At 42.2% G+C, this 17,944-nt stretch overlaps 1 protein-coding gene across 1 annotated transcript in view; it reads right to left on the reverse strand.

The window, feature by feature from the left end:
- Positions 1 to 704: 704 nt before the first annotated feature.
- The window catches only part of Abca13 (ATP binding cassette subfamily A member 13), a 267,945-nt gene continuing 250,705 nt past the window's right edge, over positions 705 to 17,944 (reverse strand). Inside the window, exons 38-40 of the mRNA XM_087196525.1 lie at positions 4,154 to 4,259; positions 2,597 to 2,734; positions 705 to 2,399 (exon numbers count right to left, since the gene is read on the reverse strand). Coding sequence (XP_087052651.1) covers positions 2,304 to 2,399; positions 2,597 to 2,734; positions 4,154 to 4,259 — 340 coding nt within the window. The 3' untranslated portion in view covers positions 705 to 2,303. The remainder of the gene's footprint in view (positions 2,400 to 2,596; positions 2,735 to 4,153; positions 4,260 to 17,944) is intronic.

Genomic DNA, 17,944 nt, shown 5'->3' on the forward strand with positions numbered 1-17,944 from the left:
TAGTCCTGTTGAGCTATTTTTCAATTTAGTATCCATTAAACAAATTTAACTATAATCTTAAGCCACTTTGTCTTTACTCTTCTAAAAATATAGTCCTTGTTTGGTTTTTATAATCTTGATTTTTGCATTAAGGCTTTAGTTCATCATTTGTTTGAATCTCTGTGTAAAGATAAACTATATAATAAATGCTAGATTATTGGAACTGGAATGATCCCTGTTACCTCTACCTTATAAAATACTCAAAAATCATCTCAAAAGAAAGTTCAAGAGTCTTTAAGTGTGGTTTGTTAAATGTGACCTTCAGCCCAAAGGTCTTAAGACAAATGTTTAACTTCAAAGACATAAAATATCTGCATGACTTATAGATGCAGTGACATTTTCAACATTAGCATAGGACTTGACCTTTGTGTCCAGTCTTGTGGGACTGACGGCTCTACACACTGGGTTCCTTTCTCCCCCTGTGTGTTGTTCAAAGGCACTCCTTGAAGCACAAACTTCAAGAACACAGCAGTTCAAAGACCAAAAAGGAACCCCTAAGAGCAGAACACAGCAAAGCAAAACTCAATTAAATTTTAACCTTTCCGACTTTAAAAGACCTTGAGTAGTTCCGTTTCTTTCTTACCTAAATTAAATTGGATCCCTAAAGACACAAATAAAGATGCAGAGAAATATATTGACAAAAACAACAATTACATTCCAAGAACCACGTTTTCTTACAGCACATCTCATTTATTCACTGAAGTATAAATATATTCAGAGTTCACAAATTGGTATGTATTGATTCAACAACAAAAAGATTACATCTTCCATTTTGAGACTGAGACTATGTTAGAATTGTAGAAAAAAATCATACAACCTAAAATGTAACTCATTAAGAATGCATAATTTCTGTGATCCCTGAGACTCAGAATAGCTCATGTAAAATCTACCCATGATTGACTTAATTCCTACCATTAAAATATATCTCTGAGATAATGATATTCAGGAAAAGACAAGTTTAATGAAATCTGGTTTCAGTAAAGAAATGTCACAACGAAGTGTTTTCCTTCCATCACGACTTCCTAGTCCTCAATGCCCAAGTCGGGCAAGGCCAAATTTAAGGATGAAATCAACGTGGTCATCTACCAAGGCTGTAGCAAAACACTGTCAGTTGGATGCTCAGAAATGTGTGACAAGAAATTATTTTCAGTGGTGGATACGCTGACCTTATACATTTTATAAAGTATAAGATGCAAAATATCAGGTTAACATAACTTTTGAGAGCCACATCTTTAAGGACAACAATTCTGAGAATGACATAATTTTTAGAAAAACTTAAAAACTTAGAAAGGTAATGTGTAGTTATTGCCTACTCTGCTGACTTTGCTTGTATAGTTAGAAGGTAACGTGGTGTTTTCTTGGTTCTCAGATTGGAACACATCTGTTTCAATCCAGACTGCTGGGCTGCAGCTCCAGCCTTTGAAAGTCTCCAGCTCTGGGAATCTGCATTTCTACTAGCTTCTAGGAGATCCCACTGCAGCCAGTACGAGAACCATCAGGCTTTGTGAAATCACAGAGCTTGGAATATCAAAAAAGTAATTATTCATCCAAATTAAGAAACAAATCCACATTCTGTTTCTTTCTATAATCCCACAAAATTATAGTCTGTGAGATTCTGGTAAGACTATTAAAAAGACACATAAAAATCTAGTGTGCTAATTGGTTGACTGAAAATGCCCTTTAATTCTTAATTTTAAAAAGCATTTTTGTATGAAAAAATTGGCAATTTTCCCATGTCATACCGCACAGTGTCACCCAGTTTCAGGAAAAGTTTGCATTTAAATTATTGAGTTTTTATTTTTTACTTTAAAACATGTGAGCCTATCTAGTGGAAAGATGGCAAAAATAGAAAACAGCCCTTGATGCCATTTCCAACACAAGCATGTTGGGAAAGTTTGTGAACAGTGTCAGGGGGAGGGGCCTGGCTTCCTTCCCCAGCAAGGTGAAGCAGGGCCTGTGTCCCCATCCAGAGCAGCTCAGTGTGGACTCGGTCTACTCATTCATGCCTCCACACCAAGGAAGTTGGTACCCACCCAGCTAGGCAACAGGGTAAACTCTGCTGGGATGAGGGGCTCCCCAAAAACCTACAGAAAAGAATCCCCTTTTGGTTTGCAGGTGATTAATAAAGAGTTTCAAAGAGGACAACGAAGGAAAGAAGAAAACTTGACTCCCTGGAACACACCCTCAGGCTCCTCAGCTGCACTTGTTGCTTGAAGTTTGGACATCAATGGTGAGGAAACACCAGGCTGTATTCCTTCCCTAGGTTAGACAGGCAGGTGACAAGGGCAGTGAACCTCAGTGGGCAGATCCAGAGGAGAAGGTGGAGTTTGCTGCTGTTCCGTACCAAAATTAACAAATACCTGAAAGAATTGAAGAAGATAGATGGAACTTATAAGAACACTCAACTTTTTGGTTGCAACTATCAGAAGGGGAGAGATTATCTATGAACACTCTCCTGGAAGGCAAAAATCATCCATTCACCACCACCCTTAGTCATCATAAACCATGAGGACACCAACGTGGAATCTGCTGCAGCACTCCGGGGACAATACTATACCTCTTCCAGAGTGGTCTGGTTAATGGAATAATGCTCGATATTCAAGAAGTTCTTATTGTTCTCTAGAACTTTGAACAAGTCAGCTAGGCAGCCCCATCTTTTGGGCACATAATACTCCAACAAATTAAGGCGCTGTCCCTAGAAACAAAAACAAAAAGGCAAGAGAAATATCACACAGTTAGAAATCACTGAGCAAGACTGATCATACCACTTTTATGTTCTGCATAAATTCAGACACTTCTTCAAACCACACACCTAAGTCCCAATGAGATGTGCGGGTCAGTTCTGAGAGTTCACAACGGATCCTTGCTGATGACGATGAACCAGGAGGCATTTTTAATACGTGGCACTTACCTGGAGGAAACTGCTCCTCTGCCCCCACACTGCTGTGATGACAGGGAGGACCTTTTGGAAGGGTCAGAAATTGCCGACAGAAGTTCCAAAAGTAGCAATTGTGACATCCAGAGGTGTCTGGCATTGCCCTGAACTGCACACTGGGACATGGACTCAGTTCTCAGCTGCCTTCACCGTTAGCTGAGCGACTGTTGGTCAGAGTGTTCTGATTCTCAATTTCAAGGAAGCCAGAGGCCACCGTGACTTCTGCTTTACAGGGTCCTTTAGAGAGGGGCAGGGGCTGAGCGACAGAGTCCTGCACAACGCGCTCCTCCTATGACACCAAGTAGTTGTTCGAATCAACATGGAAAAATGACTTTACAGACCACTGCCCGTTAGGAGTTACAAGAGATCAGGATCACAGAGTGATGCAGAAGAATGATGGACAGTGTTTCTCAAAGTGTAACGTGCATGGGAATCATGGGGTCACTTTGTGAAAATGCACAGTTGATGTCAGTACTTCAGGACCTGAGATTCTGCAGGTCTAACCAGACTCCAGATGTGGAAGATGCCGGTCCAGCTCACACTTGACAGCATCGTTTTGAGCAAGAGCAGGATCCCAAGCACAGGGCTCTTCCTGGGAAACAATGCTCAGACTTCCAAGTCCATAGACCAAGTGCGAAAGGATGGAAGAAATTAACTTTGGTAATCTTCCAACCTGGCTGAAGGAGCTCTGCACACTGGTAAGAGGGGTAAATTCATCATCATGGCCTGCTCTGGGCAGCCGAACAAGTGGCCAAGCAGGCTTGCCATACTGTCTCGTGATCAAGGAACATTAGCTGCCCGTGCTACTTTGGGTACATAGGGAGAGACAGCCAGTTCTTCATAAAGAGGCCAGAAGGCCACTAGTATCTTATGACAAAATAGAATAAAATGGTAAAAGAATAGCCAGATGTGGTGTCCCAAGTCTGTAATTCCAGTATGCTGGGAAGCAGAGAGTGGAGGATTGCAAGTTCAAGCCCAGCCTGGGTAATTTAGCAATTTAGTGAGGCCCTGACTTAAAAAAAAAAATAAAAGAGGCTGGGGATATAGTTCAGTGTGAAGGCCCTGGGTTCAATACCCAGGGCCACAAAAAGTAAAATAAATAAATGAATATAATAAAACAAGGTAAGTACACTTACAAGATGTTTTCAGCTCAAAGGAAAAGCAGAATATTAACATTACCTTAAACTGGACCCCTGGAAAGTTGAGTTTCAAGCAGTCAGAAATAGTGCTAGGTTGATTTTCTTCCTTATAGAGCCAAACTTTGAGTATAAAACCATCACCAAACCTGAGGATCAAGTCAAATAAAAATATGGCCATCATTATTCATTATATATTATATATTGTACTGTCCTAGGATGGGCAAATTCTAAGTCCATTTTCATGCACAGGCAGAAAAAGGCAGTAACGTCTCCAAATTGTTGGGGAGATTTTGGATTCTCAAAAGGCTGGGGTGGAGAAGTTAACTGCAAGTCACTGAAACAGTTGCTGTTGCCCAAGTATGTTGTCTGTCACAGACAGGAACCCACACCTTGTGGATAAAAGAGGAACAGTGAAAATGCACACCGAGAAAGAAGCAGAGTTCTGAGTCAGAGAAAGCCAGAGGGCAGGCTGGAAACCAGCCCTCGGAAGCGATACTACAGTCTCTGCCTGTTATGTGAAAGGCTTCTCCTGACTGCACTCAGCCCAGTCTCAGCGGACAGCCCCCAACTGCATGGGAAGCCTCTGACCCGAGAGGCACCATCCCCGACGTGGCAGAGCACAGGACAGGCACTGCATGGGTGCCCATGCAATGGCACCGTGTCATGTTCAGACCCTACTCTCAGCCTGCCAAGCTTCAGGGATCTCTGAGGCCTCCAGGAATGGTATGTGTTCTCCATTGCTTCATCCCAGGGACCCAGGATGATGTTGGGCACACAACAGCCTCTTAACAAAGACCCAATCGATATGAAACAAATACTTCAAAGAACCAGGGTGATCGAAGTCTTTGTCTACTTTGTTCATGGATGGATCTATCCAAGTGCATGCATCGATTTCAAGTATATTACACAGTTCCACACCTAGTACCTAACACTGACGGATATGAACAAATGGGATGCCCAAAGTCTTCCAATAGCCATTTGCATACAATGTATCAAAGTGTAACATCGGGTGTTACACTGTATTTTCCCTAAGTGGAGCTAACCAAGACATGTTTATGGTTGGATCATTTTTTAAATCTGTGTGGAGAAGACAGAAGTCCCCAGGGAATGTGAGCAGGTTTCAGAGACCCAGATAGCCCTTCCTTGCAAGTGCTCTCTCCCTGGAGCCTGTGGTGCCCCCTTCTGCCTTGACCCCAGGCTGTCAGATGTCATCTCCCTGAGGTCTGTGCCTGGGCCAGCAGGGTCCCAGCCTTGTGAGAGGAACACGCGACAGGTGACTGAGAAGTTGTTGGGGACACTGATAAACATGCATGAGGGCGCACAGATGCCTCTCCCTAAAGCTCCAGCTTAGCTATCTCTAAGGATGCTAAGGGCAGGAGGAGAGTGTCCAGCGATCGTTCATCTCCTCCGCAGCAGTGTCACTCTCCCCACAGACCATCCCGTCCCACCCTCCCCAGAGCCGCCCCACCCCAGGGCGTCCATGTAACAGAGGACTCGAGCCTGGAGGCTACAGGGGCCTCCGGGTGAAGGGCTCTGCTACTGAAGTGCCGCACACACCCCTCTGAGAGCACGCAGTGGTGCCTGGCATAGCAGTCAGTCCTAGTGGGATGTCCCTGGGTGGAGATGCACCCCTGACCTTGTCACTCTTAGTGATTCTGATGATGAGACCCAATGTAGTGTCGGCGCTGCCGATGATGGATCCCCACAGCCTGGGTTTGAGCCTTTCCCCTCCACCTCTGAGCTGGGTGGTCCTGGGAAGTCAGGGAAAGCTTCTGACCTCGGTGCCTCAAGAAGAAAATGGAGGCGATGTTAGCAGCCACTGACAAGGTCGTCTGGGCACAGAATGAATTAATCCTCGTGAGTCAGTTGGAACAGTTGCTGGCAAGTGTGAAATTTAGGTTCTGTGTGGGATATCACCAAAGTAGAATAACGCTCTACTTGGTGTGAAGAAATGCACAGTTTCTCCAGAAAACTTTGATGAAAGCAAGTGACACAATTAGAGCATAAATCAGAAGCTCTATGCGCTACACAATGGGGTGAGGACATCCTGGGTGGGGAGGAAACCTCCCGTGCCCTCTTGTCATTAGGAGAAGTTGTCGCCCTGACCATATTTTGTTTAGACTTTGAAAGATTCATGCTAAATTCCAATAATTACCTAACAAATTGCCAATAAGTACAAATGCATGTTTATATTTAAAATTCTTTCAAAAGTCGTTTGAACTAAAACACTCCCAGCTTTACAATAATGTGCATTATACAAAAAGAAAACTATTTAGTTCTTAGGAAAAAGCATTTGACAGAAAATATTCCTGAAAGAGGCCTCCAAATTTCTCAGGATCTCTGCAACAGTTCGGAAGACTTCTGGACCTTAAATTATAAAAGGGCATCATATTGTACAAGGAAGAGAATCTTTGTAGATTATTAATCTCATTTATAATGCAAAATTTATATTAGCTTTACTTTTTCACTTCTGCCTATAACCTCCAGATATATGACAATGATGTAAATTCCCTGAAGGGCTTATTTAATTCTCATACTTTTCTGAAGAGTAAAAGATCTCAAAATAGCCAATGAGTCATTTGTTGATGTGTTCACTCACTGACCTAATACTTTAAGAGAATCCATTATGTCCACACCATTTGCATAGTCGGTGATTACAGAAAAACAAACAGCAATATCTGCAAGTGAAGGTGCTTATGAGACATTCTTCTGTGATACATTTTGGCACCACATACACTAAATGTAATATATACAGTGACTGCTAAAATAGAAGCATGAGCCATATACAAATACAGTAGGGCAGGAGGCACAATCACACTGCTGTAACCAGATATTTCAAGAGTGCACTGAAAGAGCTGGAAATACAGCTCCAAGGACATTTCTGAAAAACCAACCATTCAGTTATATTTGGAGCCCATGAAGTTTTAGTTCCCTGGGCTTCAAACTCCACATATAAAAATATTTTACCCCAGAGCCGAAAATCCAAGATATATGGCACATATGTTTATTTCAGCTTCAACCATTAAAAATATCTCACATCGTTCTTTGGTGATCTGTGCATACCCTTGCTTGTAACTGCACAATTCACAATAGCTAAGCCCTGGAAGCTCCCAGATGCCCATCTACAGACAAAGGCACAAAGAACATGTAGGGTATACACAATGGAATATTAGCCATCCATAAGGAAGAATGAAATCATGTCATTTGCAGAGAAATGGATGGAACATGAGACCATAATGTTAAGTGAAAAATAAGTCAGACTCACAAAGTTCAATCTTTCAGTTTCTCATGTATACAACATCTAAAAATAAAATGCAAGAGTAATAAAAAGGAGAGATGATAGGAAACAAAAAAGTGGAGTTTTAGTGATGGAGAAGGGGATGAGGAGAGAGGGAAGAGCGGGAGGGGCTGTGGAATAAGAATGACCGAGATTTGTCATCTGTATTCACCAATTCCCCAAAACCAAGATAACTATTATGTGTTCAAACAGACACTAACAAAAACAAGTCTATGAAGAATATTTTAAGGATGATAACATGCCTATCATATAATACTCAGTGTAAAATACAAAAGAGAAAATTATGGATGCAATATAATGTCAATTATGCAAATATGTAAATGCAAAAAAGACTTGAATGAAATTCTAGAATACTCTGAACAAGAGAAAAAAAACTTTTACTGCTGGCAATTTCTTCACTGTCTTCTGGATTGTAAAGCAGGAGGTGCATGCCACTTTTCTAATGAATGAGGAAAAATATACATGTTTTTAAGAGTAAAGGGGCAGTGAGCAACCTGTATTTAACTACTGTGTCGCAGTTTCTGATGCTAAAATTATTTATTTAATGCATTCCTTCTAAAAATCAAATGCATAAAACTTCTTGGCATAGAAACTAATTTTAGACTTAATGTAATTTGTGAAATGTCTAACAGAGTTATTAGGTGTCTCTATATATACCCACTTATTTCTCACATCTGCTGCATAAGGAATTTCTCTCTCTCTCTCTCTGACGTGCCCTCCTCCTTAAATACCTAAGTATAAAAGACCTTTAAAACTGGTGTTTTCCATCCATCACCAAGCAAGGACATGGAGAAGAGAGGGCCCCAGGTCTCCTGAATTCCCACAAGCCCCCCATGAGGCACACGTGTCATGGCATCTTCCGGGGGAACCAGAACTGAGGCCTCAGCACCAGAACTGATGTCTGCACCTCTGCACTGCACTGTGTTTCAGTGACCGTCCAGTCCTCCATGACTGAGTGGCGTGTTCTGTCTTTGGGATGCATTCAGCGGGGGAGGAGGGTGGCCCCAGGAAGGGGGGCTGAGCGGCAGGCACAAAGCAGGTGTGTAGGAGGACCTGGGATGTGGCTGGCTTCTCTGTCAGAAGCTTCCTTGTTGTTATGTAGGTCCCCAGGTGACCCTGCTGGGGACAGAATGGAGGACAGAGCTCCTTGCATGCACCATGAGTGGGGCTGAGCACCAGGATCCCAGTGAATCCCCTGGGGTCTCGCATGCCTGTCTCCCCCTCTTGTGCAGAGTGGAATCCCATGGAGGTTGGGCTACATTCAGCTTCCAGCACCGCAGGGAATGCAGGTGGCATCCCACCCAGGCTTACCCATGCTCCAGCTAGTGGCAGCCTCCCATCTAGCAGAGACAGCACAAGGTCCTTGTGTTTCCGGGATCACATCAACACACCGATTTCACTCTGAGCACTAACCTGCTCACACAGATGGCGTTTCCTCTTTATAAATGCAAAACGCTGGCACTCAAAGAGGTCAGGACATTTTTCCACTGTCGCTCAGCCTGTTACCTGACAGAGCTGGGACCCAGCAGGGCACACTGCATCAGCATGTCAGTAATACTTCAAGGATGCTTAAGTTTAGATTGCAAAACTTGCTACTCTAACCCTAAGCCTAACCATCACACTAACAATAACACTAAACATAACACCCAACACTAACCATCACACACACACTCCGATGCTCAGTTACTTGGATTTCAACACTGTCCCTAACACTAAGCCTAACCCTAACACTAACACTAACCATAAAAACTCCAATACTCAGGTACTGGAACTGCAATACTGCCCCTAAACCTAACCCTATCCCTAAGCCTAAGAATAACCATAATACCCACACTTCAATACCTATGTGCTTGAATTCCAACACTGTCCCTAACCCTATACCTAACCATAAACCTAACCCTATCCCCAACCCTAATGTTAACCCTAACCCTAACACTAACCATCACACCCAGACTCCAATGCTCAGGTACTTTAATTACAATGCTAACCCTAACACTATCCATAATACCTAAACTCCAATACTCAGGTACTGGAACTACAATACTGTCCCTAAATCTAACCCTATCCCTAACCCTAAAAATAACCATAACACTCACACTCCAATACTCAAGTACTTGAATTCCAACAATACCTATACAGCTAACCCTAACCCTAACACTAACCATAATATCCACACTCCAATAGTCAATAATTGAATTCCAGGGCTGGGGATTTAGCTCAGTGGTTCCGTTGCCTGCCTCGCAAGCACAAGGTCCCAAGTTCGATACCTGGTACCAAAAAAAATAAAAAATAAAAAAAAGATCCTTGATCTCCAATAACATCCCTAACCCTAACCCTAATACTAACCTTAAAACTAACCATAATAACACACTCCAACACTCAGGTGCTTGAATTCTAGCACTATCCCTAAACCTAACCCTAACCCTAAACCTAACCCTAACAGTAACCATGATACCCACAGAACAATGTTCAGGTACTTGAATTCCAACACTCTTGCTTACCCTAAACATAACCCTAACCTTAACACTAACCATAATACCCACATGCCAATACACGGGTACTTGAATTCCAACCCTATAGATAACCCTAACACTAACCCCAACACTAATCACCATACCCACACTCCAATAGTCAGGTAATTGAATTCCAACACTATTTCTTACCCTAAATGTAACCCTAACCCCAACACTAACCATAATACCCACACACGAATACACAGGTCCTTGAATTCCAACCCTATCCCTAACCCTAACTCTACCCCTAACTTAACCATAATACCCACAATCAAATGCCCAGGAACTTGAATTTCAACACTATCCCTAACCCTAACCCTAACATCAACCCTAACACTAACCATGACACCCACACTCCAATACTCAGGACCTTGAATTCTACTACTATCCCTAACCCTAACTCTAAGCCTAACCCTAACACTAACCATCACACCCACACTCTGATGCTCAGGTACTTGAATTACAACACTATCCCTAATGCTAACACTAAACCTAACAGTAACACTATCCATAATACCCAAACTCAGATACTTGAACTGTAAAACTGTCCCTCAACCTAATCCTATTTCTAACCCCAGCATTAACCATCATACCCACAATCCAATACTCAGATGCTTGAATTCCAACCTTATCCCTAAGCCTAACCATAAACATAACCCTAACACTAAACATAATACCCACACTCCAATACTCAGGTACTTGAATCCCTACCCTATTCCTTAACCTAACCCTAACTCTAACCCTAACCCTAAGCCTAACACTATCATACCCACACTCCAATACTCAGGCACATGAATTCCAACACTCTCCCTAACCCTAAACGTATCCCTAACCCTAACACTAACCATAATACCTATATGCCAATACACAGCTCCTTGAATTCCAACATGTAGAGAAATTTATGCCAATGATGTTGTTGTAAACACTACAGCAATCAGCGAATCTTAGCATCTGGGTACACAGAACAAATTGGCAGAAGCAACCAGTAAGGAATTTACCAACTCTGAGATGAATGGAAGTAAAGACCCAGCATTCCACAGCTTGTTGATGCAGCTAATGCAGTACATGCAAGAGCTTTTATATATAGCAATAATGCTTCTATCAAAAATAACAAAGCTCATGAGACAGTTACCCAAACTTACTCCTTAAGAGACCTGAAAAACAAATGCCAACTAAAGTTAAAGTGAAGAGAAGAAATAATCAAAAATAGAGTGAAAATTAGTAAGATCAATGATTTACAAAACCAAAGAAGAAAATTAATAAAATTAAAGCTGGCTTTGGAATCTAGGATACCATATGGAATAGAGTCACAAAAAAATCAAAACTGACAGATATTTAGCTTTCCTGACCAAGAAGAAAAGAGAGGAGATTCACATTGTTAGAGCCAAAAATGAAAGAGGGTTCAGGGTCACTGATCTCAAAAGAATAAGCCACCCTGCACGGCTCCACTTAAATCCAAATGATTTAAGAAATAATACCGTTCTTCACAAAATTTCCAAAACACAGAAGAGACACTTCCCAACTCATTCTATGAGGTCAATATCACCATAATAATAAATTAGACAAGACATCAGTAGGCAAAATAAAACAAAAGGGGGAAAACACTATTAAGTAACATCACAGGAATATGAACACCAACACTCTCAACAAAATACTAGCAAATCAAATCCAGTAACATTAAAAAATAGACATCACAATTAATTGAGTCCACCTTAGCTTGGTTTATTAACCAACATCCCACAATAATCATAATACTCAATAGCAGCTTCTGTATAAAAGAGTCGCCCCAATCCATGGTTTTGCTATCCAAGAGTTAGATTACACACAGTCAAGTTCAGTATGAAAATATTAAGTGGAAACCTCTAGAAATAAATAATTCATGGTTTTAAATAAATTTTACTACAATATTTTTATAAGTATTCTGTTTTGTTGTTCATTATTGTTGTTAATCTCTTACTGTGCCTAATTTATAAACTTTATCACAGGTATGTCTGTATAGGAAAAAAACGCAGTAGAATGTGATGCTACTCAAGGCTTCATGTATGCACTGAGCTCCCTGGAATTTATCCCTCACATACTGGGAGTGTGTGGGACTGTAAGTACACACAGTTCTGTCACAACTTCCATTTAGCATTGTACTGGAAGTTCTAGCTGAGACAATAAGGCAAGGAACAGAAATAAATGGCATCCAGGTTGAAATGAAAGAGGTAAAGCTGCCTCTATCCACAGATTACATGATCACCAATGTAGAAATCTTAAGGAATACCCCAAATACTTAAACTAATAAGCAAACTTCAAGTACACAAGATTAATACACAAAAACGAATTGTATTTCTATACATTTGCAATGAAAAATCCAAAAATAAAATTAAGAAAAGAATTCCTTTTCCAATAGTATAAAATGAATAAAATATTAGGTGCAAAACCTATGGTCTCTAAATTTTAAAAAATTTCATAGAAATTTTCCACATGACCCAGAAATTTCACTCCCAGCTACGTACCCAAAAGAAATGAAGACACGTCTATAGGAAAATCATTCCTAATAACCAGCTGTCTATGAATGGATGAATAAAATGTACATTATTCAGCCACAAAGAGGAACAAAGTATTGATACGTCCCACAACATGGAACAACCTTAAAGTACCATGCTAAGCGAAAGGAGTCCTTTACATCATAGTATCACATACATGTGAGTCTATCCATATGAAACATTCACAAGAGACAAATCTACAGGGACAGAAAGCAGATTTATGTTGGCTCAGCCTGGGGTAAATGAGAGGACACAGGAGTGATAGCTAAGGAGACAGAGTTTCTGAAATGGTGAAAATTCTCTACAAGTTAACTGTCAAGGTGGTTGCTCACATTTGTCAATGTAGCAAAACCCACTGAATTATATACTTCTCAACATACTAAAACCCACTGATCAAACAGTTACATAGGTGACTTTTATGATACAAGAAATACATCTCAATAAAGCTGTTAAGAAGCAAAGAAAAAAGATGCCCACAGTTTTAAAATTGGTGACAAAATGCTTGGAGATTGGCAGGTTGCAATTTCTCCCCCAATTCCTGGCTTCTCCTGATATCCATACCCTTTGGATGAACCCATGGCTAAGCTCCCATGGCAGGCCTCCTGCCTGCTCTTCCTTTTGGGGGGCAGCTGTGCGACTTGATTCGGCTAAAGGGACACTGGCAGGTGGGTTGTGACCACAGCCCTGAACATCTGTGCACCTGGGCCTGGCCATCCTTATGCCACAACCTTCAGGGCCTGGAAAGATGCTGAGAGGTGCAGCCACGCCCAGCCACGCCCTCCTGCTGCCCCCAGCTCAGCTCCCTAGTACTCGCAAGTCTTGGGGGTGAGTGACAATCATTTCAAGACACTAAGTTTTTAAGAACTTTGCAGCATTCTGGGACAAACTTTAACCAATGCAGAGACTTTTCATCCCTTTATTAAAGTGGAACCAAATGTCAAATTTGTGAAATATTTTAAAATTATGAAACAGAGAAATGTTGACCACTCGTGAAGTTTCACAGGAACAAATTCGAGGCTGATTGGTTGGATGCAGAGTAAATATCTCCCCCAACCCCAACCCTCATTCATCTGCAGCCAGAAACAGTCCTGACCTAAGAGCAATCCTCTTCCCTGGCTAAGCTGTGCTTAGGCTGTATTTGCAATCAGAAATCAGAATTCCGTGGTGGATGGCTGGTTTCAGAACAGCGCATTCTGCTGTGTGCACTGCACATTAACTCTTGGCAGGTCTGTGGCATCCATGCTGAATCTGGTTTTCAACAGGGAAGTGACAGCAAAATATCACTGAGGCCAGGCAGCAATTAGGCCTGACTCACACACCTGATGGTTTCTGTTAATGGAGATGCTGAGTATGGACAGAGTCCTGTTTCCAAAGGTGGCAGATAACAGCAGGTAACACAGGCTGTTTTGAGACTAAGCAGGCTTTGCTCTAGTTAGCAATAAACAGAACCTGAAAAAGTCTTTATCAGAGGGGCTGATTTTTGTTATTAATAGTGAGTTCATTAAGTTAGACAGAACCCATTGCTTCCACAGCCTGACCCAATTCTTTTTAATATCCAGTCCCCCGATCCACAGAAGCTGCTACCAAGTACTTTCTAATCCAAGCAACAGCATCTGTAATATTTATATTAACAATTATCTACTCTATACCATTCTCAGATCAATGAACAATCTTCCATTCTCAAGACCAAGCAATTTCATCCATTCTTATATTATCATTGATAGTAAAACTAGGATTAGCTCCATTTCACTTATGAGTACTAGAAGTAACACAAGGAACTAACCTATTATGAGGAACAGTCCTACTTACATGACAAAAAAATGCTCCCTTATCCATTATATTCCAAATCCACTCCATAGTACGCCAACCATTCATCTTAACTTTAGCTATCTTATCCATCTTACTAGGTGGGTGAAGAGGACTTAACCAAACACAATTACTAAAAATCAATTGCTCACGTAGGGTGAATAATAGCAGTACTATATTTCAATTCATCACTAATATATCTTAATCCTTTAATTTATATTCTTCTCACACTGTCTATATTCACCATACTACTCATCAATACAAACACCACTACATTATCAGTATCACATACTTGAAATATTACACCACCAGTCATGGCAACCTGGAAAGGGCTTTCCTTCAGCAAAAGCCTGCTACATGATTGGGGCTTCATTCATTCATTAAGATATTCAGTCATCGGTTCAGCAAGACCTTTGAGTATAAGTGATATACACATCCCAAATATTAAAGCCAGGTGTGATGGTGAATGACTGTATTCCCAGCACTTTGGGAGGCTGAGGCAGGAAGATCACAAATTCAAGCCCAGCCTGGGCAACTTATAATCTTAGCAAGACCCTGTCTCAAAAATTAAAAAAAAAAAAAAAATTAAAAAGGGCTGGGAATGTAGCTTAATCAGTGCAAAAGCCCTGGGTTCAATCACAGTAGTGCAAAACAAACAAAAACAAAACATGTCCCAAATAATAGGGATACAGAAGTAAACAAAAGCAAAGGTCCACGCTGGGTGTTTCCGGTCTACCAGGCAAAGTAGAAAGCAGCAAGTAAACAAAGGAGCGCTGAATGCAATCCATCAGGTGTGCCAGAGGGCGCACCGATCTCTTCAACCCACGTGTGGGGGCAGATGGCCCATGAGAGCAGGACGTTAACGAGGGTAACATCTGCAGTTGGGCCGCTCCATCTCTACGCACATCTGCATTCGAAGGATGGGGAAAGAAGGGGCAGAAAGAATGTGCCCTCCTCTACAAACTCTACACCCCCAAGAGGCTGCTCCTTCCCGTGTCCCGGGCCCCTGGAGCATAGCTCTCTCCCCTGGTGGCTGTGTTGACCGCCACCACCCCCAGCCCCTGCTCCTGAGCGTGGGCAGAGGAGATGCTGGTGAACTCTCTGGAGGGTGAAGGCTAAACAGAGGGCTGAGTGACCTATGGCATTGCTCTGGCGAAGAACTGTGTGGCCGAGGAAAGAGGACATCCGACACCTTCAGGTAGGAATGGGACAGGTATATTCCACCATCTCTTTTTCAGGATCCTACACAACATGAATTCCTGCACCCTTTGAAGAAAAAGGTTCCAATCCCGTTTCTCTGATTCTACATCTCTTCTATTTTCTCAAGTCACACAGGCTGTCAAAGAGGAGTCTAGATTGCTACACGAGAAGGCAGCCTGTTTTCTTAGTGAACACAACAGGAAGTAAATTCAGCGGAAGAATTTTGCGGCTTTCACCACTGAGCACTTATGACACCACTCACAGCAGGGCGGTGTCCTTTAATCAGCACAGGTAACGTCAACCAAGACTACTGACAGAGTCAGGAAAGACTGGGAAGCTTGTGGGGGGATGGGGAGGGGAGACTGCTTTCAATAGTAACTCAGTGGGCAGAGGACAAGCTTCTTTAGGTCTTGGTCTCTGCATGGTGGAGTCACTCATGTCACAAGGGTTAAAGGAGACGCTGCCTGTAAACATTTGGGGGCCATTCTGTGTTAAGTGGGGATTAACACAAGTGCGACGGCATGGAGCTAAGCTCAGTTCACCCAACTGCAGAATTCTTAGACATCAGCACAAAGCTGGGATGAATTCAGCTTCTCCATTCCCATGTCCATGGGAGGCAGCAATCACCCCACCTTTGGGCTTCCTCTCCTGCCTCCTGCCATAGCGGAAAGCACATAGTGTAGAATCCCAACAGCCGTTTTTCATTATGAACTATCCCAGCAGCACCCAGTTCCTCCCAGCAGACCCCAGTTCCTCCCAGAAGCCCCCAGTTCCTCTCAACAGCCCTGTAGTTCCTCCCAGAAGCCTCTAGTTCTTCCCAGCAGCCCCTAGTTCTTCCCAGCAGTCTGCTACTTCCTCCCAGCACCCTCTAGTTCCTTCCAGCAGTGCATAGTTCCTCCCAATGCTCACAACCCTCCTCATGCTCACTATCCCCCAAGATCTCCATTTCTCCAATGACTTCACCATCTTTCTATCCTCCAAGCCTCAGGGCACTTCCCCTTTTTAAGCCTCAGATCAGCTAGTTGCAATGTTGTACGTTTTGGCCAATGCCCCTTGTATACACACTGCCTTCTCTATGTCCCTGCTAGCAGCTGGCTTTAGTTTTGTCTTATTTAACTTTTAGCTACAGAACAAAAACATCTACTAAAAAGTCCACCTTTTCTCCTCTCCTTGTCCTTCCATTTTTTTCACCCTAGAATCATAATCTCCAATTTTGAGAATTAATCCAAAAATTATGGTGGATATTATGGTCAATATTCAACTTCTACCCCATTGTAGTCAAGCTGTTCTTAAGCATAAATTCATTATTTCACTATGCTCCTCTCGAATGCATTCACAGCTGATGTGTATTTCTGGTTTAAATGCTTCCCGTCCAGGAAGCGACTGAGCCAATCCTTCCCTTAAGACCCTAGGTCTGGACGCGCCCTTCTCTTAACCCCCACACCTCATGTGTAGGGATTTAGAATCTTCTTTAAAACCTTCTCCAGGCACTTCCAGTCTTTCTGCTACAGTTTTTGATTTGTGTGTCTGGCCCAGTCCTTATAGGGCTCAGGCCTTACTCACCACTCAGTCCCTGGCACTCTGAATATGCAGTGATGTTCACTGCTATAAACAAGTGCAGCACACAGTGTGACATCCACCAGGCGCTCAGAACAATGCCCACAGCATTGCACGTGTGCATCTGTGTGTGCCTGTTTCGTGCTCCACCATGCTTTTGTTGAGAAGAGGAATCCTGTCCTCATCATCTCTAACAAAAGCGGGGAACAAATGTGACTGTGCACCCTGGAATCATGATGTAAGTTTGAGTCCCCAGCAAAAAAAACTCATCCATCTAAAAAGAGAGCGGTCTCCAGCACTTCTTGTCCCCATCTTCGCTGTGGGTGAGAAGCAGTCTGCTTATTTTCAAGAGAAAACACAATACTAAGAAGTGAAAGCAGTATTTCCCTTTGGTTAAGTGACAGCTCTGGGTGTCATTGCTCACGATCTGCATTTGTCAGACCAGAGGCATCCAACCGATATCCCCAGCATGAGCAGGGCATGAGAATCTAAATCTCTTCCCAGGTAATTATGTTAAAACAGCATTAATTTTGTTCCTGCAACATGATGTTGTGAAAACAAATGAGATGACAAATTATACACATCAGCTGGGGTAGAGGTAGACATACTGAGGCTTTGGAGCTCAGTCGATAGCTCTCTCATAATAAAACTATTTCTAATGCAGAGAATTAATTCAGGGGTGAGTAACAGCAAGGGAATTATATGATGCTTTAAAACAAAGTAGATGCAGAAAAACAGGAGTGGGTAGCAGATCACCCCGAAGTTCCACATCATGTGCTTGTACACAAATGCCCCCTGCCTTGTTTGAGAAAATGACATAAACATATTGAATTATCGGTTCTATTTTTAAATGAGTCAGTTTATTATTGATGATGTCATCTTAATCTAAGCCTGTGTGTTTATAGCTCTGTGTTGTAGAAGCATTA

This window comes from Heterocephalus glaber, unplaced genomic scaffold, assembly GCF_053883595.1.
Source record: "Heterocephalus glaber isolate CG9 unplaced genomic scaffold, H.glaber_assembly_v1.0 deba00001610, whole genome shotgun sequence".
Taxonomy (NCBI): Eukaryota; Metazoa; Chordata; class Mammalia; order Rodentia; family Bathyergidae; genus Heterocephalus; species Heterocephalus glaber.